General features: G+C 41.2%; 1 protein-coding gene across 3 annotated transcripts in view; it reads left to right on the forward strand.

The window, feature by feature from the left end:
- LOC126382873 (dipeptidyl aminopeptidase-like protein 6) overlaps positions 1-25,026 on the forward strand; it is a 145,880-nt gene that overhangs the window by 50,046 nt on the left and 70,808 nt on the right. The window contains exon 1 of one of the 3 annotated variants that reach the window (XM_050032992.1): positions 13,625-13,835. The exons of the other annotated variants lie outside the window; for them this stretch is intronic. Within the exon in view, the coding sequence (XP_049888949.1) occupies positions 13,779-13,835 (57 nt within the window). The 5' untranslated portion in view covers positions 13,625-13,778. Of the gene's footprint in view, positions 1-13,624; positions 13,836-25,026 lie in introns of those variants that run through there. 3 annotated transcript variants of the gene reach the window in all.

Here is a 25,026-nt window from a genome sequence, read left to right on the forward strand (position 1 = left end):
CAATCAAGTTTTGGGACTTGAGTCTCACTGAGGTGTGAGGTGAGATCTCCTGTGGAGATAGGTGTCGCATAGCCCTCTTTGTTTGAAGACAAAGAGCATGCAGAGGAAAAAGCCTTTAAATTGTCCAGTGATGATTTTACCAAATGATAAACCATCTGTGGTCCTGTGAATCCCAACAGAGGAATACTGGAGACAGCAGGGCGTCTATGTGATCCTCTCGCTGTGACTACATGTAGCTACTTGTCACTTTGATCATTAAGGTAATACTACTCTATTTAGGCTACAATATAGTAGGCTGTAGAATTGAGTATTTAAAGTTTGAAGTTTAGAGCAGTAGTTCTCAATGTTTTCATGTCAAGGATCCCTGAATGGATACACATTAGGTCACAGTTGTTTTGTGTCCCTTAGAGACACAAAACGACTACAAAGGGACTCAAAATAACCACTTAGAGACACAAAACAACTACAATGGGACTCAATATGACCACTTAGAGACACAAAACAACTACAATGGGACTCAATATGATCACTTAGAGACAAAACAACTACAAAGAAAATCAAAATGATCACTTAGAGACAAAACAACTACAAAGGGACTCAATATGATCACTCAGAGACACAAAACAACTACAGTGAAACTCAATGACTATCTAGAGACACAAAACAACTACAAAGGGACTCAAAATGACCACTTAGAGACACAAAACAGCTACAGAGGGACTCAAAATGACCACTTAAAGAAACGAAACAACTACAAAGGGACTCAAAATGACCACTTAAAGAAACGAAACAACTACAAAGGGACTCAAAATGACCACTTAAAGAAACGAAACAACTACAAAGGGACTCAAAATGACCACTTAAAGAAACACAATAACTACAAAGGGACTCAAAATGACCACTTAAAGAAACAAAATAACTACAAAGGGACTCAAACTGACCACTTAAAGAAACAAAACAACCACAAAGGGATTCAAAATGATTACAAAAAGACGTAAACAACTACGTAGAGACTTGAAAAGGTACTACAAGGAGAAGCAAAGAAACTACAAGGGACTCAAAATAACCACTTAAAGACACAAAACAACTACAAAGAGACTTAAAATAACCACTTAAAGACACAAAACAACTACAATGGGACTCAAAATGACTACAAAGAGACGTAAACAACTACATAGAGACTCAAAATGACCCGGAAGAGATGCAAAGCAGCTCCTAAGAGACATTAAACCACAGAGTGATGCATAACGATTACAAACAGATGCAAAACACCAACAAACAGAGGCTAAACAACTCTAATGTCTGTGATATGTGTAATGACCAGCGTGTGCAAACCCCCACAGGCTCTGTGTCATTGAGTAATGTGAACCAACTGGTTCTGTTGTTATTACTTAACGAGCAGGTTGACCAGCAGGGCAGCCTTCCCAGAAAAACTGTTAAGTATTGATGGGGGTCAAGGATTGAGGTTCAGAGGCAAGGGAATGATACAGAGTCAATGTGATTTTTTATAGTGCGTGTGTGTGCGCGCATGCGTGTGTGTGTGTGCATGCGTGTGTGTGTGTGCATGCGTGCGTGTGTGTGTGTCCAAACAATTCCAGACAAGACAATGGTAGATTAATTGTTTCCCCTGGAAAGTCCTCTCTTGGTAAAAGACCAATAATGAGTCTGATTAAAGACTTGTGGACTTGTTAATTACTCCTCTGTAATGTCCAGGCAGTGAAAAACTGCCTCTGTCTGCAGTCTGAAAACTTCTCTGCCTTTTGTCACTCCACGACACACGTGGGCGTGCTTTCTCAGGGTCGAATTGATGACCTTGAAGTGTACAGTAATGATCTGTGATGAACTCTGAAGTGCAGCCCACTCGCCTGCTCTATCCTTAACTTGTGATTTACAGCCGCAGCTCAGTCAGCAGACGGGGAGTGGAGATGCCAACAGCAGTATTTACACTCTGTGAGGCAGGTGTGCCGCTGGTCGGACAGCTGAAGGAGTCACGGAGGGCCAGAGGGCGAAAGGGACATGACTGATGATTGAGTTGGCCGAGCTGACAGCAGGCAGCACGGCTGAATGGAAACAGCTTGTTCCTAAACCAGCAGCTATTGTTGATTGATAGGATTTTATTGGCATTGTGCATGAAAACAATTTAAACTTCCTGTCATGCTGTTTTATTTTCATTTAATTTCATTGCAGAGTTTCATTGGCGTCATGTCAGCGGTCCAAATGCTGTCTGAAAGGCAGGGCTGTCGCCAAGACATGTGAAAGACTCAAGGCCAAGTCACCCCAACAAATTAAGTCTCTACAATGTTTTAATTATTTGTATTTGCCATGCAAACACATTTGCCATTATCTATTTAAAGTTGTAATCCTGAAGGTTGAACAGCATGTGCAGTTTGATGCCACAGCAAACACTCACTGAACTTACTCGGTCAGAAATACAACAAAAGAGAAACTGGTGTATCTGTTCACAGGCCAACCAAACAAACTAGTGTTGTTTTATTAAAGAAGTCAGTCAATAATAATTTCAACCATGATCTGGTTCCATAGTGCACACGCTGCAAGTAGTTTTCCACACAACAGCAGGGCAGAGTAAAGTTTGTGACCTTGCGGAAGAGTTGAAGGTGTGCAGCCTGTTGCCAGCAGCTCCTGATCCATCAGCTCACTGTAGCTGCTCCTGATCGTTCCTTTACTCCCTGCTGTATCTTTGCCAAAAAATGGCAAAAACGATCGTTGTCTGTTTGATATTTTATTTAGTTTTCAATTTTAATAACGAAACATGACCCAGCAGCAACAAAAACCGAAAAACCCGAAACACAAATGAGAGCAGAGATAGAAAAGAGCACATCACAGACCTTATGAGATTGGCAAAAAGAAACAATCAGCAGCATTGCACAAAGGCATACACATTACATGAGAAATCATTGTATAAAGATCACAGAGCCTAGGTAACAACATACACAGGAGACAGCATTAGATATTCACAGAGGTGCCAGTCTATGGTGCCGTGTCCCCTACATACTAGGTCTGCTGTGCTATTTGGAAGTTAGTTCAGGAGAGGTGCCCACAGCTTATCAAAAGCTCTCTCGTGCCCCTTTAAAACTGAGCTCAGGCGCTCTATCAGCAAAACTAAAGATTTCTCCATGCCACTGTAGACACATTTTTGGCAATGCTGACCGCAGTGACACAAACATTTCATTTTCTGTGGCTGCTTCACAATGAAAGCCACTCCATGTTCAGAAGTTCAGGGATGGCGGACTCCGCCACTTCCAATGAAAAACTAAGATATAGAGAGATAATTACTGAGTGTAACATACCCAAGGTTCTGGTACTTTATTTTCTCTGTAATAACAAAATTCAAATTTTAGAAGAAGCTACAGGGGTGATGTAGAAGACTGAACAGCAATTCTGCTCCTCAGCTCTTTACTTATCACACAAAGAGCTAATCTTCTGTCTTGGTCTGTCTGCTTCTGTGTGTTTTGTTTTTTTTTCTTCATCTGGCAGTAAAACTAGGCTATTACTAGAATTATATATAAGGGAAAATAGACCAGACACTGAAATTATTGCAACAGTCCGGTGCTGCAGGGATAGTTTTGACCTGCTGGTAAGCCGATGGAGTAACTGTGGAGCTCCTTGGTCGACCTTTGGCTTCTGGGTGCTTCCACCTCATATCTGAAGTTGAATTGGGAAGATCAGCAGGCGAGCGGCTGAGGAAGGGGGCGGAGTGAAGATTGTCCCTCGCTGCGGGGAGAGGGGAGAGGGCTTCCCGGAGGTCGGCCTCTTTACCCGGTCCCTCTCCTCCACACTTCGACTTATTTTCATTGTGCCGATGGTAGCTTGGAAAACCGCCCCTAACTGTGTCACACGGGCAGAAGGGAAGGAGGCCGGAGCTCAGCCGGTCCCCTTCTCCACACTTGACTTATTTTATCCTACTTGGTTCTATTTCTCCCTCTCTGGGAGCCTGGGCTCACCGCGCAGCAGCCCACCGCATCCATCCATCCGAGTTCAGTAGCCAGGCTTAACCTAAACGAGGTTTGAGTTCAATTTAGGATTCTAACTTTAAACTTTTTTGTTATATTTTCTGTCCATTTTATGGACATTGTGTAATGCTAGTTTGAAGCCTTCTCCATATTGCCAATGAGAGAATTCTAGCGGGGAGATGCTGAATCTTTTATTCAGCCGGCGTATTAACCGGCTGTCGTTTTTTTCCTACTCCAAACTATCGTTATTATATCGCCCTTTAAAAATCCACTATCAGTCGACCTCTACTCCAGACTATTGCAGGGCTGACACATAGAGACAAACAACCATTCACACTCACATTCACACCTACGGGCAATTTAGAGTCAACAATTAACCTGCATGTCTTTGGACTGTGGGAGGAAGCTGGAGTACCTGGAGAAAACCCACGCTGACACGGGGAGAACATGCAAACTCCACATACTCCACTGTGCCGCCTTTATTTCATCAATACCCTTGAACGTATTGAGTTCAGTAGCTGGGCTTAACTAAATTGGGGTTTGAATTTAATTCAGGATGCTAAATTTTAACTGTTTAATTGTATTTTCTGTCCAATTTATTTACATTTAGACCCAACTTGGCTAAATGCTACTTTGAAGCCTTCTCTATATTGCCAGTGAGAAAACTCTAGAAGGTAAATGCTGAATCTTTTATGTATGTATTTATTGGTCGGCCTACAACGAGTCAAATTTTAAAATACTGGGTTTGAAAGCACTGGAATCAGCCTATAATAAACTGTGCTCACCACATTGGGTTTTTTAAAATTGTACTGTGTAATTGTCCTCGGCTGCAGTGCTCCCAAATTCCCAGAAAAAATACAAAGGTAATTACCTCTGTGTCCTCGGTGGTAAAGCTCTACAGAGAGGTGTTCCCTGCCAGGTATAAAAGGCACTAAATACTGACTGTCAGTGGGTCAGATTTTAACATGCTGACTGTCAGTACACAGTGCTGACCAATAAAAGTCAAATCCAAAAACATGGGTTGCTTTAACACAGCAACAAAAGCAAAAACAATTTAGACGAAATGTGAAAATTATAACCTGTGCAAAGGTGGTATGTATTGCTAAGCTGTTGTATTCCATTGCATTAGATTGCACAGGTGTTGATGACATTATGTTCATCACAGTAGTGATAATGTGCTGTCTGTACGCTGGAGAAAAAACCCCACAGGGATGCATTTGTACAAAAACATGGTGGATAATGGTGTGCTGCCTGGCATTGTTGGTTTTAAGTGGCTGTGGCTGTGTGAGGCTTTTCTGCTCTGCTGTTTGGTCTGCGGAGAGAGTGCGGCTGATAATGATCGGTTATCAAACAAAACTGTCCCGGCCTTTGTTCGGCGTCCTCATTTCTCTCTCACTCTTTTCCATTTCAGTGTGAACTGAAGACGACTGTAGGCAGAGTTGGTCACGGATTTTTACGTTTTCTCCATCCACAATTTCCCTCATGAGAAACACACTTCCTGCCGTTAACAAAGTGAAATGATCTGCATTTTTCAGTAACTGCACACCCCCACCATCCTACACGTTAATGTCTTCATAATAAACTCTAATTTGTGCTTTTGTTTCTGTAATAAAATAAACACAAGCCCCTGGGTGAGCACAATTAAAAGAGGGATTTTCCTGTGAGGAATTTGCTGAATATATATTTATTTTTGACCAACACAGAGATGTCAGACATCCAGTGATCACTGGGGGGAGCTAGCATGCAGTTGAAGACGTTCACATTGTTTACTGACAGTTGAATAAATGACTGTTTGTTGGTCCCTGAGACAGATTAAAAGACGCTGTCAATAACTTCAACAACACTGCACATTCATAGCTTGGTGCAAAGTGCTTGTTTAAGGGCTTTGGATTTATTTATATGACAGGAGCTGCCTAGAGATGCTGTCTCAGGAAGCACATAGACCACTAAATGATAAAACAGAATATAAATGAAAACGATGTCAATTAGCTGATAAAGACAGGCTTTAAAGGAGCACAACAAAGGCTCTGCCTGCTCTGACCCCACATGGCTGCATTTTCTTTCACTTCTCCAATTAAGCCTGATTGTCTGTTGTTTCTCTTTCTGTTGTTGCTGCCAGGAACCTACGTGTAATGTGTTGTGATGATCAATAGTTGCACCCCTCACTGTGTCTGGGTTTCTCTTCTCATTTATTAGAGCTCGGCTCCCCGTGTTTGCTTTTTGTTTAATGCAGTGTTTATCTTGTAAATGCTGTCCTGTTGCCTTTCACCTCTCTTAAAACTTTGTTCAGATTTTTGCGCGGCTAATTGTCTGGAGCTCGCGTCCTCTGACAGTGAGGTGAGTTTAATCTGCCACTGAGCGACTGTGGGTGAGTGAAAACAGATAATGGGGAGACGAGAGACACTGTCACACATTTGAGGATTAAACTGTAGGCTTCAATGGAGAGATGCATTTAATTTGTGTTCTTATTTATTGCGCTATCTATGCAAAACAGACCCAATTACACTCGCTTTTTGTCTGAATTTGACGGTTGGAGTGTATTTGGGTGAAAGGTAAGCAGGCTTTCTGCTCATGTGTCAGTGGAGCTGTCCACAGCAGTGGTGCTGAAATGAGTCCTGGCAGTGAGCTGGTCATGCAGCTCCCTCGGGCCATGTGTGGAGCTGCGCAGTGACACCGGTGCCAAATGTTGTGTTTGGTATGCTGTAGCCTTTTAAAGTCCTCTGTCGGAATCATCCTGCCGCTGGAATGTTTCATCTGCAGCATGAGGAAATATTTTCTTTCCATCCAGATCATCTATATTTAGTTCTATATCTGATTAATTTCTTTCTGCTCTTCTCTTTCTCCCTTTTTATCCTCACCTTGTAACGCTCAGAGTGATGAATGATGAAGGCCAGAATTGAGCTGAGTAGGGTTGTGACTTCTGGTGGTAATATGCTGCCCATTATTGTACCCTTCATCTTATTTGTAGTATTATTGTTAGTTATTGTGCTTATCCCTGGGCTGTTTATATATATACTATATATAGGATTGGGAGAATAGAAATTTGTCCTTGGCAGACATTTCATAGTGGGAGCTATGAGGGGGAGCAGGCTGTAGAAAATCAGAATCTTGGGATCCACCTGCCTTTTAGATAACGTGATTCGGGCAGACATGGCTAGGGATGGGAATTGATGAAATCTTATTGATACCAGTAACACTATCGATGCTGCTTCTCAGTCCAAACCCTAATCGATTCCCTTAAGGATTCCTGATCAATTCTCTGTGTGATAAAAAGTACAGGGGTTAAAGTTCTCCGGCACAGCGCTGGATTTCCGGCGTGGCGAAGTTTCTATCCAGCACGGGCAGAAGTGCTCTACTGTGTGAGCATTTCATTCGTGTTTGCCCCTAAAAATATATATATATATATATGTGAACCGGGAAAATGATTTAGGCGCACAGTGTGCGAGTTAACACAACCTACTGTTTACCATAATCGCCATCGGACGTTTTTTTCATCTGTAATCGATCAAATAAATGTATTTTAAAAGTTGCTCCTTTGGCTCTGATACAGCCATCTCCCTCCCTGCCTGCAATCCCCACTGCACTGGGCTTTGTAACAATGTCCCGCCTACAGCCCCCTCTGATTGGTTACACGGCACAAGTGATAGCCAATCAACACTGACACCTGTGCATGCTTTCACATCATGTCACATTGAGACACAGAGCACAGACGGAGCAGGAGCCTAAATGATTTAGCTTCTAAAAATAAATAGCACCAAGGCAACAAAGAGATATAGGAGCTATGAGTCAAAAAGTCTGGTAACCACTGAAAGTTTAATCTTTATTTATAAACTCATTATGCTATAAAAGTTTAATCTGAAAAGTAACTACTAAAGCTATTAATGTAGTGACCAAGGTTCCTGCCACTCTCTTTATCTCTTAATCAGGCTGGATCAGATGCTTTTGGTTTATAGATAATTTAACATATTTATTAAAGGCATTTCAAGTGAGATTTGTGTTGGAGTTTGTGTTGAGTTGAGGTATCAGTCAAAATAATCAACAACTAGATATTTATTCAAAATCATGCAGCCCTAATTAAAATCCTACTACCAGCTAAATTTACTTAAGGTATTTAAAAAAAGTACTTTTTTGTAGAAAAACAGGTGGTGACTGATATGTTAAATAACTCAGTACAAAGTACATTATTAATATTGGTAAGTCAGTGCATAAAAGCAGAATTTTATTATTCTATTCTATTTCTTCATTTTGTGACCACGACACCAAGCCCCCCGCTCCGGAAAAGATTTCAGATTTCAGGCACACAAATCTTCCTTGCTCCACATTTCAGGCACAAATTTTTTTCTTGCTTTAACCCCTGAAAGTAGATCTACAAAAGTTTTCAGCAGAATTATAAATTAGGATATTTCCCCTCAGTAATGGATGTGCTGCTCTTTTTGGAAGCAGGCACTTGTGTGTGGAGTATTGAATACATGGCATCTCCGGAATTTAAGCCCATGTTGTGTGGAAAGATGTTTCAGTATATTTCTGGTGTTTCCACCTTTACTTTAATGATCATTTTACAGACATTACAGCAGCACTGCTGTCATCTTTCTTTGTGAAATGAAGTCATGCTTTGGACCATTTCTTCCTCACTGCCATGACTTCTTCCTGACGCAAGTCTTCAGCAGCGTAGACGCATGAGTTTTACATCATTGCTTTCCAATGAGCAACTGTCAGAGAAAACATGCCAGCATAAATAAAAGGAAGTGATAAACGCGGAGGCATACGATTCTGATGGATTGGACAATTTGGAACTGGTTCTCCATTCCCATCACATGGAAGACGAGAGTGTTGCTTTAGATACAGAAACCTGAAACACTTGAAATTATTGTTCTCAGGATCCTCAAAGCTTCCAATATGAAATTATTTTCTTTTTTCTTTTTTGAGTGTTTTGTTTTTAACTCAAGTGTTGTTTCATGAGGGGCAGCTGTTTGTTGATCGTATGGAAGTTCCAAATAAAAGAAGACAATAAGCAAATGAGATGAAGTTTGGTATTAAATAATTGTTTTTATGAAATTTACAGAACAGTAACTGTAACTTTTATATTCCGTTATCGAGATACAATAGAAAATACGTTTTTTTCTACATTTTTTTCTCTGGTACAGATTCCGATACGTCACCTCAGACGATCCAAGTACTGATCACTTCTCTTTTAAAAATCAAATCCATCTCTCATCACACACGCTCACAGAATTTAAAAAATTATTTTTTTTTTATTTAGATATTTTTTTGGGGAGTTTTTGCCTTTAACTGATAGGAAAGTCAAGTGTGAAGGGGGAGAGAGATGCAAACCCCCTGGAAACCCCTCAGATCAGCACAGAACTCGGTAAATTAGCTTTGAGTTATTTCGCCCCCATAAATGGAACAAGTTAGAAGAGATATTTACATTGGACAGGTATGTGTCGTTAGATCATTTTAAGTGAATGCTAGATGATGATGTTGTTTTACAGTGTTGCTGCTTTGGCTAACTGACGGACATGACTTTCTACATATTGCTGTTTTTATTGTTGTTGTTACGTATCTGTCCTTTATTAATAATCATCTAACTTTTTCGTCTTTTTACTGTTTTTATTGCTGTTTATCATTGTTGACAGACATTGCTGCTACTTACTTTGTTTTTAGCTTAATGCTCAGTCAGTCAGTTTTCCCTGAATAAACAATGGTTGATGATGATGATCCGATACCAGCGCTCTCTTTTTTGCAGACTTTAAATCTGTACACACCTCACTCCTTAAAAGTTAACAAGGGATTGTTGTGCTGGTCAAAAGGCCCTGAATGACTGAATGAATGTAACTGATAGATCTTTTAATGACATCGTAGAAGAAACTGAGATCGATCCTGTCACTGGCTGACACCAGATTCTCTTGATCATTTCTGGTATTGTTGCAGATACGGTCCTGGCAGAATGGATCAGTGCATCTGTAGCTACATGGGCGTTTCTGTGTGTCACTAATTTTAATTTAATTTACAAATTGGCTACAAAATAAAGAGAAACACGATGTGTCTCTTAAATATGCAAATCTGAGAGTGAGCACTTTGTTACGGTGCCAAGTAGGCTACACTTGATACCCTAACAGAGATGATGATGCTCACAACATGAGAGCACAGACAAGCTGATCCCTTAAAGATTTTAGCCTGAAGAAATATTTTCAAAACAGAGGGGAACAAAACTAAATGTTGTTATAATCAGATTTGTCCTTGTTTAACTTGGGCTGATAACACTGACTATACATTGTCCTGATCTAACTAAAAGATTAGGCAGCACTTCACGTCTGAACGATCATAATTTAGAAGTAAGTAATGGACGAAGGTGCGATCTGAGAATAAGTTGGAATGCACAGTTTAATTTCCTGGAGCAGTCAAAAGATTTCACTGCATCATTTATGATAATCCTCATTATGAATTTAAGATAAATTGATATTTTACTCTGAAGTTTAGCATTTGGTCTATTTATTCCTGTTAATTAATAGATCTACAAATGGCTGAGAGAAAATGCACCACCACCACTACAATAATAATTACCCCTTAAGATTATAATAAAGGCAGTGTTGCGCATTTCACCAAACACATTACTGTAACAAGGGAATCTTTCGATGCCAAACACATTCTCCTTTCTGCCGTTGACTCACATCACGGACTTTCTTTCTTATCTGAGATTGTTCAGTTCCTTTCCCTCCAACAGATGACTGGTTCAAAAGGCCAGGAGCTCTGCAGAGACTGTGCATGACTTCTGAAGAAAAGCTCTCTTCAGAACGAGACGGCTGCATGTGTGTGTGTGCGTGCGTGTGTGTGTGTGCAGCACAAATAGTCAGACAAGCTGTGCTAACAAGAATGTGGATTGTGTGTGCACAGAGATGTGACACACAGTGAGAGAGTTACCGCACAAACAATGATTTGTTAGGAACTGGAACTATTTCTGCTCTATGTGGGAGGACGGTAGCACTGCTTCTCAAGAGCCAGGCCAGCAGCAACCCTTTGTTTTATTGGCAGACAATACAGCAGCATTGGCATGCAATATAGTGAAGTGAATATGATTTTTATGGGTATGGATATGCAAATCTGAACTCTCCTCCTCCTTAAACGCCAATGCACAGAACATTGTCAGTCATGCATGTACTCCTAACTTAAGGAAGTATTTCACTGCGGAAAAACATGGTCTTTATAAAACTAGGCAGCCTGTGCAGAAGAAAGATGCAAATACTTTTGAAATGAGTGCTATATGACCGGAGAAGACAACAGAAAAGGGCTGTGACATTTGCTTTTGCTCAAGAGGTAGAAAACCTATAACTACCAGGATGCATTGCACAGCACCGGACCAATAAAGTAGTGCAGGAATGAGTCCTAAAACCTGGAAGTTAATTAGCATTTTAGCACTCTCAGTCCCCTTGTGTCAAAGTCAGTGGGTTTTAGATGTATGAAATAAGGTCTGTGGTTAACACAAACTTAAGAGACTTTTACGTTTTGTTCTGCGACATAAAATAAATGAGTCAATACCCCACTTGTGAATTTTGAAGCTTTAATGTATCTTAAAAAAAGACAGTTGCTCAGAAGAGGCCAAAAGAGACTACAGAACGTCATCACGCCCAACATGGCTTGTTGTGGTGGTGCAACACATTCTCACTTCGACCTCATCACATATCGACATATCGTCAAGTTCTGCCTGTTAAATGCATTGTCTTCTTTTAAAATACACTTCCATTTTCACAGGAAATTTATCGTTTACATACAGTCTCTTTCAAAATTAACACTACAGCCGTACAACAACACGTATTGACTTTTTTTTTTCCTCCAGCAACTAACGCACGTGGTTAGGTTTTGGAAAAAAGAACAGGGTTTGGCTTTATAATCTTAGGGGAAGTGAGCGTGTTTGTTGGACCCATACACCACTGATCCCACCCACCCTACTCTGACTTTCGCTGCCTTTACTTTTGTTCTTGTCCCGCCGCGTTCCCCCCAACGCCACCAACCGTGTTAAATTGTAAAAGTGACCAGCTGCATATCATGCCGACGTTAAAAGACGGCTTTTTCCATCAGTGTTGGACGCTGCAAGTCACGGCCCAAGCGCCAGATTTCGGCGACTTCGGAGTGAGAACGGGTTGCATGGTGACAATAAGCCATGAGGCAATAATGTTGTTTAGTTATAGCCCTTTTTACTTTTTGGCAATTACATATACAATGCAAAAAAATCATAAAAATGATACTCATTTGTGAAGATAATCCTGCTGAACAAATCGTCTAAGTATCGCAGAGCCGCAGAGCTTTTTTTCTGCAACAATCCAAAATCCAATGGAAAGCTTCCGTTTGCTTTTCGATAAAAAGGATCCAGGGCAATGCTGAATTTGTGTCAGGCTACACATAAATGTCATCCCTGCAGCACTCTGCAAATGCTCCTGCTGGTGGGTGACGTAACGTGAGCTTGGTAGTTTTTCCACATTAAACAATATGGCAGCTGGCTGTTGACAAACTCAAACAACAGCTAAGCAGTGCACTGAAATATGTTTCTGAAAACATTTAAGGTGAGAAATAATAAATGCAGAAACACAATCTTGGTTTATATTTGATCAGCACTGCCTGGATTTACAGTTTGATCTGAGTTTGGTGACTTTGATATGGGGAGTCTCTAGATCCACCTCTGTACTCTTTATGTCCATGGTGGCTGGCATAAGAAAATGTGGAAGTATCAGTTCCAGTGGATTTGAGCTGGAGGATAAGCAGACAGATCTGGGCGCTGGTAAGATGGAGGGAAGTTCACCACACTTCCCACTTCATACTACCCACATTGTTAGGATACAAAGCTGGTTGAAGATTGGCTTAGTATCCATTTAATTTAAGCAAGATAAAGCAAAAAAAAAAAAAAAAAAAATCACCCCCGAAAAGAACTCCACTGATACCTGAAAGTATTTTGTTCTTCTTGCATTGATTCCTGTTTCCATTTCCTGTGTAATGGACTTGCCAGTAATGAGTGCCCCCACAGTGATCTGATCCGAACTGACAGGTCTCCATATTATCAGTTGCTGCAAGCGCGGAGCTGAGCAGCAGGAAGTGGAGCCTGGTAGAAAACTAAATATAGGTGCAGGTGGAAGGACAAAACCTTGAGCTCTCCTTTTTATTATGGTGGAAGAGAGGAGGAGGGGGAAAGAAAAGAGAGGCAAAAATGGAAACGGTTGCAGTTTCAGATTGGACTGCAGAGAAGACTTTTGCACCGCCTGGAGCTGCCAAGTTTTGCTAATGAAGTTACTTGAGTTTTTGCTTCTTTTTGGCTTCTACTCGGGTCTAATTACTGTGCTCTGCTGTGAAATACACATTTTTGAAGATAATGAAGAAAATAACTTGCAGTTGCATTTGTTTATTATTGCTGAAAGGATGAATAATCCTCCATCTCTCCAAATAAAGTGCGTCTGCGTGCCGAAACAGCACAAATTCAAACACCAGGTGTGAGTTTTCCGGAGCCCATTGAGCTGCGGGGTGGTGACACCGCCACTCTGCAAGGCAAACTGAACCTCCCACATCGCAGCCGTCCACAGTTTCCAGCACATCAGCTGAACCCTGCGCTGTCTGCACCCACGGTCTCTCCATTATTCTGGCAAATCACTTGATATCCTTGAACACTTTGTACGCCTCTCTCTCCCTCTCCCCCTCTCTCCTCCTCTCTGTCTCTCTGCGTCTCTCCCTCCGCTTCATTATTCTGCACCTGTCAACAGCGGACGCCGGCGCGCTCCTCTTCTTCCTCCCTCCTTCCTTCCTCGCTCCGCTCTTTTATTTACCGTCATGACTTCTGGAAAAGACGCGAACGGGCCGGTGAAAGCGGCTCAGCAGCAGGATCAGGTAGGACTTCAGACGAGCTGTCGTGCCCGCTTGTGTTCGTGTAATTTCCGCGCGCGTTTGACGTGATGTTTCCTAACGCACGCATGTAGGAGCAGCTGATTTTACACAACATATTCACAGCTTGGTTTCCATTTTTAACACTCTGTCTGTTCGACTTTTTTTGTGTGTGTGTGTGTGTGTGTGTGTGTTTCATTTCCTGTCTTGAAATATTGCAGTTTGAATGTATGCACCAACTTCTAAACTTGTGCCTAAATATTTAATGAACTCCTATTGTGAGCATCTATACCATAACAGCCTGTGTGGTGTCCTGTTTTCAGTTTGACTTTGTGACAAGTCTGATAAACATTGTTCTTCTGTTTTGGCTTCAGGAACAGAATCTCATTTTTGGTGATCAAGTTTTCAGCCAAAACAAAAGGCAAAAAAACCCCAAGCTTTGTTTATGTGTATGGGAGAGAAAAGACAAGAGAGTGGGTGTTAATTGCTCTGCATTGTTCTGTCAACTCATTGGGTTTAAATTGTGCTCCATATGAGGCCATAGGGAACGCTGCGAAGTGATGTAATGGCACGATCCACTTCTGGGTTTACATAACCGAGCCCCCCTCGCAGTGATACCATAATTTAGGTTGAAAGGTGCTTCACAGGAATATGCTCATGTTTGCTTGCATGGAGTGAGAACATCTTGACAATAAATCTGGTGACATAACAGGTGTTGATTGTTGAAGTATTAGGCTCTAACAGGGTATTTTTTTTCAAAAGCTGCGTGAATATGTGAGAATTTTAAAGAAAAAACAGGTCATTTCATCAGTTGAGGCGAAGGTTCTCTGCTATACATATTTTTTTTGCATGGCCAGGTTATAATTAACTTTGATATTTCTCAAAGTGGGAGGAATGTGAAGAACATCACCTGCATTTCAGTGTTTCTCGCCTCCTTGTGCACTTTTCTCGTCTGCACGAGGATCTCTTTCTTGCGCCTTGAATGCAGCCAGCACCTTTTGAATATTTTAAGTTTAAAGTGTTTATTTTTTGTGTCCTATTCATACATTTATGAAAGCGGGAGTGCAGAGTCGACAGCAGAACAGCAGATCCTTAACCATGTTCAGATCAGGGGGAGAAAAACAAAACAAAAAAGGAAGCATGAGCATCTTTTGAAGGCTAAGAGGAAATTGGATGTCAGATTCGAGAAAAAGGAAGCTCCGAACGAGTGAAATGCACATATGCTCATCATAATGCACGACATAATACACAGTTATCATGATACACGTGCAGCAATCATTTCATCTTTGACATGAAAAGGAAGGAACGCATCTTTATTCGCTTTTCATTAGTGGCCAACATCGACCTCGTTTCTTCTTTTCACTCTGCACACTTTATACAAACAATGCTATTTCCTGTTGGATGTGGAGCTGGAAAATATACCCCCCACCCCCTCACCCACCCTTCCCTGACGCCACAGCTTCAACAGTGACCTTGCTCGTTGGTAATATCAGTTTCAAATGCAAATGCCAGCCTGTGCGTCTACTCTTTAATGATGCGGAGACAGAGGCAGAGAAAGACGAGAGTATCAGAGCCCAGGAAGTGCCGTGCAGCTAAGAAGCACATCTGAGATTTGAACTCCAGCTCCTCACTGCTGCTGACAGTGGAGGTTTTAACGCAGTTGGGCAATGTGTTGCACTTGGCTTTTTATCTGGCTTGAATCTGAGAATATAGGCGAATAAATTCATGCTATCTTATCTTCTTCTCCATTTAAAAACGCTGCTGTGTTCATTAGGGCAGTCGTTACAGGCTCAGCAAATGCACCTCCATATTCTCTATCTCATGTGGCATCACTGTCGGTCTCTTTTGTTTAGCACCACACCAAACAGCCCCTCACATTGTTGCTGATCGTGATGCTTTAAAGGCGTACAGAGATTGCCACCACACAGTGTTTTGTTGCTCTCAGTTTGTTGTTTATGATGGTATTGCCTCCATTACTGTACTCGCCGCTTTTCAACTCCAGGTCATTGTCTTGTTCAAGGTAGCATCCACTTTTACTGTATCTCATTCCCAGCAGCAGGGGAGATGCACTGTCATTTAAAACATGAGCACCTGAAGCAGACTAAGGGGGATCAAAGGTGACTCCTGCAGTATAAGAAGACTTGTTATATAATGGATGAGATGGGGAGGCTCGGCTGTGATTAAATTCAGTTTGAACGGTTTTGTGATTGTTATGCTTCTGCACTGGCAACAGCCGTGACTGGAGCCATTATGTTTTCAGCGGGCCCGTCAGTCCCATTACTGTGAATGTGATATCTGAGGAAAGCCTGAAGGGAATTTATTCAAATTTGGCACAAACGTCCACTTGGACTCAAGGAACATAAACATACATTAACAAACATTAAACATAAACTAAACTAAGCTTTTATTTTCTATGAGTCGAGGTGGAGCTGTCTGAATGGCTGCACTCGTTGTCATCTTCCACGTGTTGTTGCTCTTCCGCGCTGGTGGGCATTCCTCGCTGTTAAGCTGTTTATAAGTTAATTTTATGCTAATATATTCTTGTGTCACTTAATTTGTGTGTTAGCAAGCAGGCCTGTAACTATGATATCTTTGGGAAACTGAACAAGGTTTAAGTGGCGATCACTCGAGGGCACACCGACATGGCACTCTGGTGCTAGCTGGCTAACTGAATCTTAGCTCTGTGCGGCTAAGGGTTGCAGATGGACAAGTAGACACCATGATATCATTGGTTGAACTTGTTTGGTGTGAGCTTACATGAGCTAGGGCTGCCCCCGACTAAGAATTTTCCTAGTCGACCAACAGTCATCATTTAGGGCCATTAGTCGACGAGTCGCCCGGATGTTTACGATATTAATTTGATTATTAAATCATATATTTTGGGCAGGGCAACACAATGGTTTGAGTTCAAGTAACATTGTTAACACTGTGCTACATTACAGAGAAATACAAAACCGTACTAATGAACCTTCATTAATATAGGCCTATATTTTATCTACAAGTGCACGTCACACACTGAGCGAGCCGCCTGTTAATGACGCTGTGGGCTAATGGGCATGTAGCTACTTCCATGTTTCAGATGATACGTCATGTTTGTAGTCGACCAATGAAGATGAGTTTACATATCACCTTGGGTTCGTCCTTCACCTTCTCAAAATGATCCCACACTTTGGATTTCCTGCCCGACATGTTATTAACTAGCCTGTGGAATAACCGCAGGTACCAGCCCTGGAAATTAACCTGACTCCTGTCTGACTGCTGAGCGTGGCCACTTCCTGTGTCTGTCCTTTCAAATTAAATTCCCACATGGTCCAGTCATATAGGTTTTGATTTATTCTGACGAGGTGCAGCTCCTAATAGAGTTTCATGTTTGTTTGTTTGTTTGTTTGTTTGTTTTTGTGACTAAGTGACCAATGAAATTTTGCCGACTTTCTGGTCGACGATCGTTTGGTTGACTCTTAGGGGGCAGCCCTAACTGCAATGTTCCAAAAATCATATCTTAGATACTTTTTAAATAACTTCATTACCAAAGTTGGAATGAAAATAAAAAGAGGAATATAAGCTACCAGTCACAAAAGTGAAATGAAATGGTTGTCACATTGAGAGTATTTCCTCGCGCTCACCTTCCTGTCCACTCATATTTATCCACATGAATCCTAATTAGAGTGATAAAAATAATTGTGTCACTTATGCAAGACAGACATGGCCTTTGTTTTAATGAATGGCTGAATAGTGTGTCACTTTCAGTGTTGCTGCTGCAAGGAATTGTGGGACAGCATTATCTCCTGCCCTTTCATAAAGGATGGTCCCGTGTACCCTATGCTAAAGGAGATAAGAAAGGAAGCACTGAAGCACCTTCCCGTAGAATTTATAGAATCTGACCGGCTCTTATCTCGGCTGCCGCTTAAATACTTCTTGGTTATTTCACCCAGTTAGGAACCTTCCTGAGCAAACAACACTGGACTCAAGGATGAGCTGATTAGAATTTGGTGGTCAAAGGTCACTGTGACCTCACGAAACACATTTTTGGCCCTAACTCAGGAACAGAGCTGGAGACATTTGGTTGGATATCCTCCTGAGACCTGAACTTTGGTTTGGTATGCATTTTCAACTTCTCCTAGCTATTTGGGATCATTAGGACCTGATAAGTATAAAAAACTAAACATTGTCAACAATAATGAAGCGAAAAATTCCCAATATCTGCAAACTGGTACTTTCTAGGGCGGCACGGTGGTGTGGTGGTTAGCACTGGTTTGATCCCAGGAGGGAGCCCTTCTGTGTGGAGTTTGCATGTTCTCCTTGTGTCAGCGTGGGTTTCCTCGAGGTGCTCCAGCTTCCTCCCACAGTCCAAAGACATGCAGGTTAATTAGTGACTCTAAATTGTGTGAATGTGAGTGTGAATGGTTGTCTGTCTCTATGTGTCAGCCCTGCGATAGTCTGGTGACCTGTCCAGGGTGAACCCTGTCTCTCACCCAATGTCAGCTGGGATAGGCTCCGCCTCCCCGCGACCCTCAAATGGATAAGCAGTTATGAAAATGGATGGATGGATACTTTCTAATAAACGGCGTCTTAGCTTGGTACTGTTCTTGTACTGTCAGGTTTTTGTACCTTGCCCACTTTTGTTTCGCAGTCGGCTGCAGACTGACTTGGCAGAGATGGCTGCCATTTTGTTTTCACATGGATTAGTGTTTTGTGCTTTTACTACCACTACACGGCACAAAAAAGTGTCCACAAATGAGGACAACATGCCTAAGTGAAGTAGAATGAAGTATAAGGACCAGTAAACCCAAAATGTGATATTCTCATAAGAGGACGCAGGGTCTCAGATCTTGTAAAGATCTTCTGTGCTGCTGTGGGAAGATCTGTGTGAAGCATTTTTTGTAGCTTCTTTATAGCAACATCTATATGTGAAGCATTTTCTACTGTCAAGGTTACAACTTTGTTTTCAGCCCTGTTTCTCTGGCAGTCAACCTCAAGCTTATTCATGTTGCTGACACTGAGCATCGGGTAATTGTTGTTGCACCACGTGACGAAGCTTCCCATCAGTCCTCTTTACCGTTCTGTAAAAAGTCTCTCAGTGAAGATAGCATGTTTCTCACTGTAATTACTCACGTGTTAATGTAGCGGTAACTTCCATTTCACCAATTTTCAGTTAATACCTTTTATTAAATCCCCCCAAAGTCTCCATTACATGTATTATATGAATGTGGACAGACATGGATGTTAACTGCGACTTCACTGGATTGTGTTGGAATACAACCGTGAGGCAGTAATTCTGGTTTCCCCCGAAACTTTAATCATTCTCGATGCATTTGGTCTGCACATAATTATTCTGAAAGGATAATAGGTCTCTTATCTCTCCTTTAACTCGAAATGGATTTAATTTTCAGGGACATTTTGAGAGAAATGTTCAATTTATTTAAAGAAAAAAAGGAAGGAGAAAACAGTGGCGAGGGTTATTTCCAACTGATCCATTCTTGAGTGATTCAACTTCAGTCACGTTGTTGTGCGCTACAGTTCCTCTGATGATTAAAAGATACTGTGCCAGTTTTGTCCAGAGGCAGGCGGTAATTCATATCCTCCTGAGAAAACACTTCTTTTCCTCAGCCTTGTCTTTTTCCTGTCGATAACAGCCTCATTTTTACTTTTCTCATCTTCCTCCCAGTTTCACACACTCAGTATGACATGTTATTAATTCGTACAAAGACCAATGAAAAGCTACACAAAGCCTAGAAAACATCTTCTGATAACTTCATCTTTTGTATTTATTTATTTTTTTTGGTCACAATGACACACTTCCCACTTTTATGGATCTCCTCCCGCAGATTCTCACTTCTAATCTCTCGTTTATTTATTCACAGATTGCAATGGATTGTCTCCCCATCTGTTTTGTGGATTCTTTTAAACCATTAACTTCAGGAAGGGTCGCCCAGGAAGTCAACACGCTTTCAATTATGGCAACACACTAGGCCTCTCCATAGTTACTCTGTTGCAAAAGCACTAAGCCACTTTGCTATGGTTTCCTTTGTTTTGATAACATTACAGATGAATATTTGCCAGATCACAGGCTCATGAATGTGTGTGTGTGTGTCATCGCTCAGTCTGCAAATATTAAACAAAGGCAATATTCAAGAAAACAGCTACTTTGGAGTTTATTAGTGACTCAGTGATCGCTTCACTAAACAGTGACATTTCAGACTTCTCAAACTTGCTTCTGTTTTGAAAGACTCTTGGAAGAGAAACTCCTCATCCGTCACCCCCACCTGCTGCTGAATGTTGGAGGACAGAGCTGTTACACAAATGAGCAACAGGATTTGGAAAACATTTTGTTCTAGTGCTGCAGAGGAAAATGACAGCGCAGTGTTATATTGTATTATTTTGCAAAGTGCTTTGCGATCATGTAACTAATTGTTTTAGTTGGCTCTCTGCTCTAATGGCAGAATTAGTCCCTTCTATTGTGAGACAGTGAGTATTTTAAATGTCAAGCAGAAGATCTATTAAGCAGCCTTCTAGCTTTGATCCTGCTGTATTTGCATATTTATTTCAGGTTCTTGCAGATACAGAATGTGTGTGTGTGTGTCTTGTGATGGTTTTAGCCACAAGGTTGACATTTGTGGTTTTGCGGTGAAACGTCTCGACAACTATCAGATGGATTGTCATGAAATTTGGTTGAGACATTTCCGTCCCCCGCAGGATGAATTATAATCACTTTGGTGATCCCCTGACTTTTCATCCACCCCCATTATCAGGTCAAAATTTTAATTTCTCTTTCATGACCTTTCATTAATAACCAAATGCCTCCAAGACCATCTCATTAGCCTCAATTATATTTTGTGTTTGGTGCTTATTAGCAAATATTAGCATGCCGACACAAACAACTAAGATCTTAGCATTGTCATTGTGCGCATCTTAAAATGCTGATGGTAACATTTACCACAAAGCCCTGCAAGTACAGCCAAATTCTGGGTTTATAATGGACACGAAAGCACCATGAATTGTGCTGGTTTCTATGGAGTGCTGCCCGCTTCTTTTCACGCTGATGTGCTGCGGCCCTGAGCTAAGCTACCAGCTTGCGATCTGCAGTGATACTTTAGCTGTCTGCACTATTCTCTCTGCGAGCCGTGAGCCAATCTGGCAACAAAACACACTGATAATCTCTGAAGAATGATATAAAGGACATATTGCAATACTGCAATATTCTGTGCAGTTATTTTAACGTCTTGAATGTATATATATTAACTCAACATACAATGCACATTACTTACTCAAATTCTATTGTTGTTTATTCTACTGATGTATATTGTAGTTAAATTTTCACACTCACAGCCTCAGCACAGTGACAATATATGTTTTATTTTATTATCTTAATCTTTATATCTTAAGCATTAGTGTTAAACACAGTAGCATAATACACATTTTATTTTTTATTTTAATGCACAGTTCATTTCTACTTTATTTATTGCTCTTTTATTTCATTCTCAGTCTTACTTCTTATAATTCTCTATTCTTTACATCGGCGCAACTGTAACAAATCTTAATTTCCCCTCGGGGATCATTAAAGTCTGCTTCTGATTATATAATGATATAAATGATCTGATTTTTTTAAGTGATAAAATATGCATCCCATGCTTACTTATGATACATATTTGTCAGTTGTGTCTAAACAGAGAGTGAGAGAAACAATCAGTCAGAGACAGAGCTGTATGTGTTATTAGAAAAAGGCAGAGCTGCAGTGTTGCTTGCTGACCGGCACGGGCAAATATACTTCTGGTGTGAACACTCAGGTGACAGGTATGTTGTACTGCATCTTGTGTGTGTTTTTGTATATATTTTGTCAGTTTGTACATCTAAATGTGTCCACATGTTGACTTTAATGCATAAAACACCCTTGTTTTAAGACGTACTAAAAGACATCAGTGTACATGTTAGAGATTACCACTTGTCTCGAAGCCAAATGTAGATGAGTACACACATACAGACAAATACACACACACACACACACACACACACACAAACACTCACAGAAGATATAGAATAGATCCCCTGGAGCGCCTCCCTCTCCAGTCTGGTAATGTATCTGTTCTGACAATAAGACAAATGCGACGCTTATTGTATTTTTAAATGAAACACGCTGACTGGATGTAATTTAATTTAACATCGTCAACATACAGAACTCTGTAGCTGACTGGAAGAATTTAACTGTGTGAGCCATGGAGGAGAAAAAGCATCTTATCACATATTGAATAATTTATTTCTAGGTGAAAACAGATAATGGCATAAAAGGCAGCGGTCTAAATCATTTAATATTATTTTGACTTGTGTTGAAAAAAACAACATAATGCACTTCCTCTTACTTAGTTCAACTTTATATCGGTGGTGCAGCTGGTAACACTGCTGCAACCAACACCACCACCGTTACTACTGTTTCTCATTCAAAAAAGTTCACATGTTTTAAAGAAGTATATGTTTAAATTTTCGCTAATCACTATATTAAAGGGGCTGTATGCGATATTTAAAGCATATGATTCATAGTCTTAGCTGAGACTGTCTGCACACAACCCTACACATGGAGGTGGCTGAGCTGGTGGCTAGCAGCTAACAGTGCTAAATCAATAAACAGTGCTAACAATGGCAACAGTGCTGACAGAGCTGATGGTGTTAACCTAGGGAAAATGGGAGAATTTACACCATGCCTCTGCAACAACACTGTGCCGGTATCAGTGGTGACCGCCGTATGAGCAGTTATGTCACCAGAGGAAAATGTTGTAAATTTCTGCAGACCTGTTACACATACACATTTCATAGTTATCATATCTGAGGTGATGTAGTATATGAGCTGACTTTGTCATATGGAGGTGGAGGGGATGGTGTCACCAGGCTAGACAAGCTGTAGACCACTGTTCAAGACCACGTTAGAATGACCAGAACAAGGCCCAATCATCCTAATCACTAAGCTTATTAATTACCTGGAGCCGATGTAGCTGATGCCCCGCTTAATCACCGTCGTCATCATCGAACGTTAATCCCACTTCTTCTGCCCCGATGCTGGCTGCAGATGAAGACGAGCCGCTAGCTGCAGGTGTGCTAACGCCGGGAGAAGTAGCCTTAACTTTCAGGCTATCAAATACTGTGCAGTCGTCAGCCTTTAAAAACACCTTGTGCTTGACCAGGCGCTTCCTCAGGTTTGAGGTATTTCCGTAGCTGGCCTTGCATTTTGCGTCGCAAATATTGCAGCGAGCGTAGTCTGCATCAAACTTTGAGATATGGAGCCACACCTTCGACCTCTTTCTCTCAGTCATGCTGCTTTGTTGATAGCTGCCACTGATGTGATCACGCTCTCGTGCGTACAATGCTGCGTTCACGATAGGCAGCGAAAACGTCAGTCCTCCACTCTCGAAGTCCCGAGGATGCATTCAGGTATCGGAATGTGGTACCGTGTGATTTTACGTGAATCGATACTCGGGATTACCGGCCGAATTCGGTCGGTACCAATAAAAGTACCGAACTCGGTACCCATCCCTATGTACAATGCCTTTTTTTTTTGTGATTGGGTCGGTGTGAGCAATGCAATCTCACTCCAAAGTCATCGAAATCCGGTGCTTGGGCAGTGACTTGCAGCGTCCGACACTTACGAAAAAAGCCATCCTTTAACGTCGGCATGATACGCGGCCGGTCGCCGTTATAGTTTAAGAGCACTTGGTGGCATCAGGGGGAAATGCGGCGGGACAAGAACGAAAGTTAAAGCAGCTAAAGTCTGCACGGTGGGTGGGAGGGGTGGTTGATGGTCCAACAAACACTGGTAAATTTCCTGAGAAAACGGAAGTGTATTTTGAAAGAATATGTGAGGTCAGAGTGAGAATGTGTTGGTGTGAGCACTGTGCAAAGTGGTGGTGATTAGCTAATCAATGGCATACACACACAGGGAGTCACATGCTCTAACATGCTCCACGGACTGTCCACCACAACAGAGAACAGAGAAGCTCATATTAACATTACATCACACTGAGGGAGCATGACTTCATTCTGTTCTCAGGACGCCATTACTGCACAGTATCTTTAAATAGTAATTAGTTGTTTGCTGTTATAATAATGCTCTGAATGTTGTTTACAGCTACTTTAACAATGAGCCAAAACATTATGTGTGATGTGATAGGAGTTGCTCGTAGTAAGAAACCCACAGAGAAGTGTTATCTGACTCTCCAGATCCCCTCAGCTCTGTGGAGAGTTGTACTGTAGCGTCTTTCAGCTCATTGTTTTGGTTATACACCCAGTGACTTCACTGTTTCATTTACATTTTTCCAACAGCAGCTGCTTTTTCAGTGAAAAATAGCCTGATAGATAAATCCACTGTAGCTGCTCAGCACCACAAAGTAAGCAACTTGCTGGGAAACACAGCGGTGCATTTAGCAGTTTAAGAGCCAGATATTGTCCTCAGGAGTTTGTCGAGACCGAAACACATCCAGAGGGAAAGTTAGTGTTTGACTTTAATTAACAAACATAACTCCAAATGAATGCTAATGTCGCTTTGTGTCTCCTGGATGTTTAAATAAACAACTGTTTGCGACCATGTTCATCATATTAACTCACAGTATGTTGTGTTTTCAGCTTGTGCTGTGGCCAAAGAAGCAATAATGACTCATCCATGAAACTTTTACATCCCCTACAATTAATTATAATGTGGCTAGAGCTGGACTCTCTCTGAATTGCAGAATTGCTCAACTTGCTCGCGACCAGATGGAGCTTTGCAGAAGCTTTAGCTTTTAGAAGAATTTTATAAGTGCTTCACTACTTGTGAGCCGGTGATGGTGTTGTACTGTAACAGCAAACTTTACTTGAAGGTGATGATAATGTTTCTGAGCCTCCTCATCCCTCTTCTGTTAGACAAGTGTTCAGAACCAGTAGAGTCAAAGAGTCAACTTACACATTACATGAGCAACAGAAACTAAACTCTGTCTCCTCTCTGCTTCTGTGCCTCTTCCTACACTTCTGCAAATTACTTTTACAAAGAATATATACCAGAATACATTTATTATCTTCCAATACATTTTCTCAGTGTGCTGTGCTGAATAGTTTGAAGCTGAGTTTATACATTTATATTTTATTTTATTTATTCATTTATCTATTTTGCATGTCCATTCATTCTGTTTAAAGCTGGTATTTCTACACAGTTTCAGATGAAGACTTATATTATTAGCAT

This window comes from Epinephelus moara, chromosome 21, assembly GCF_006386435.1.
Source record: "Epinephelus moara isolate mb chromosome 21, YSFRI_EMoa_1.0, whole genome shotgun sequence".
Lineage (NCBI taxonomy): Eukaryota > Metazoa > Chordata > Actinopteri > Perciformes > Serranidae > Epinephelus > Epinephelus moara.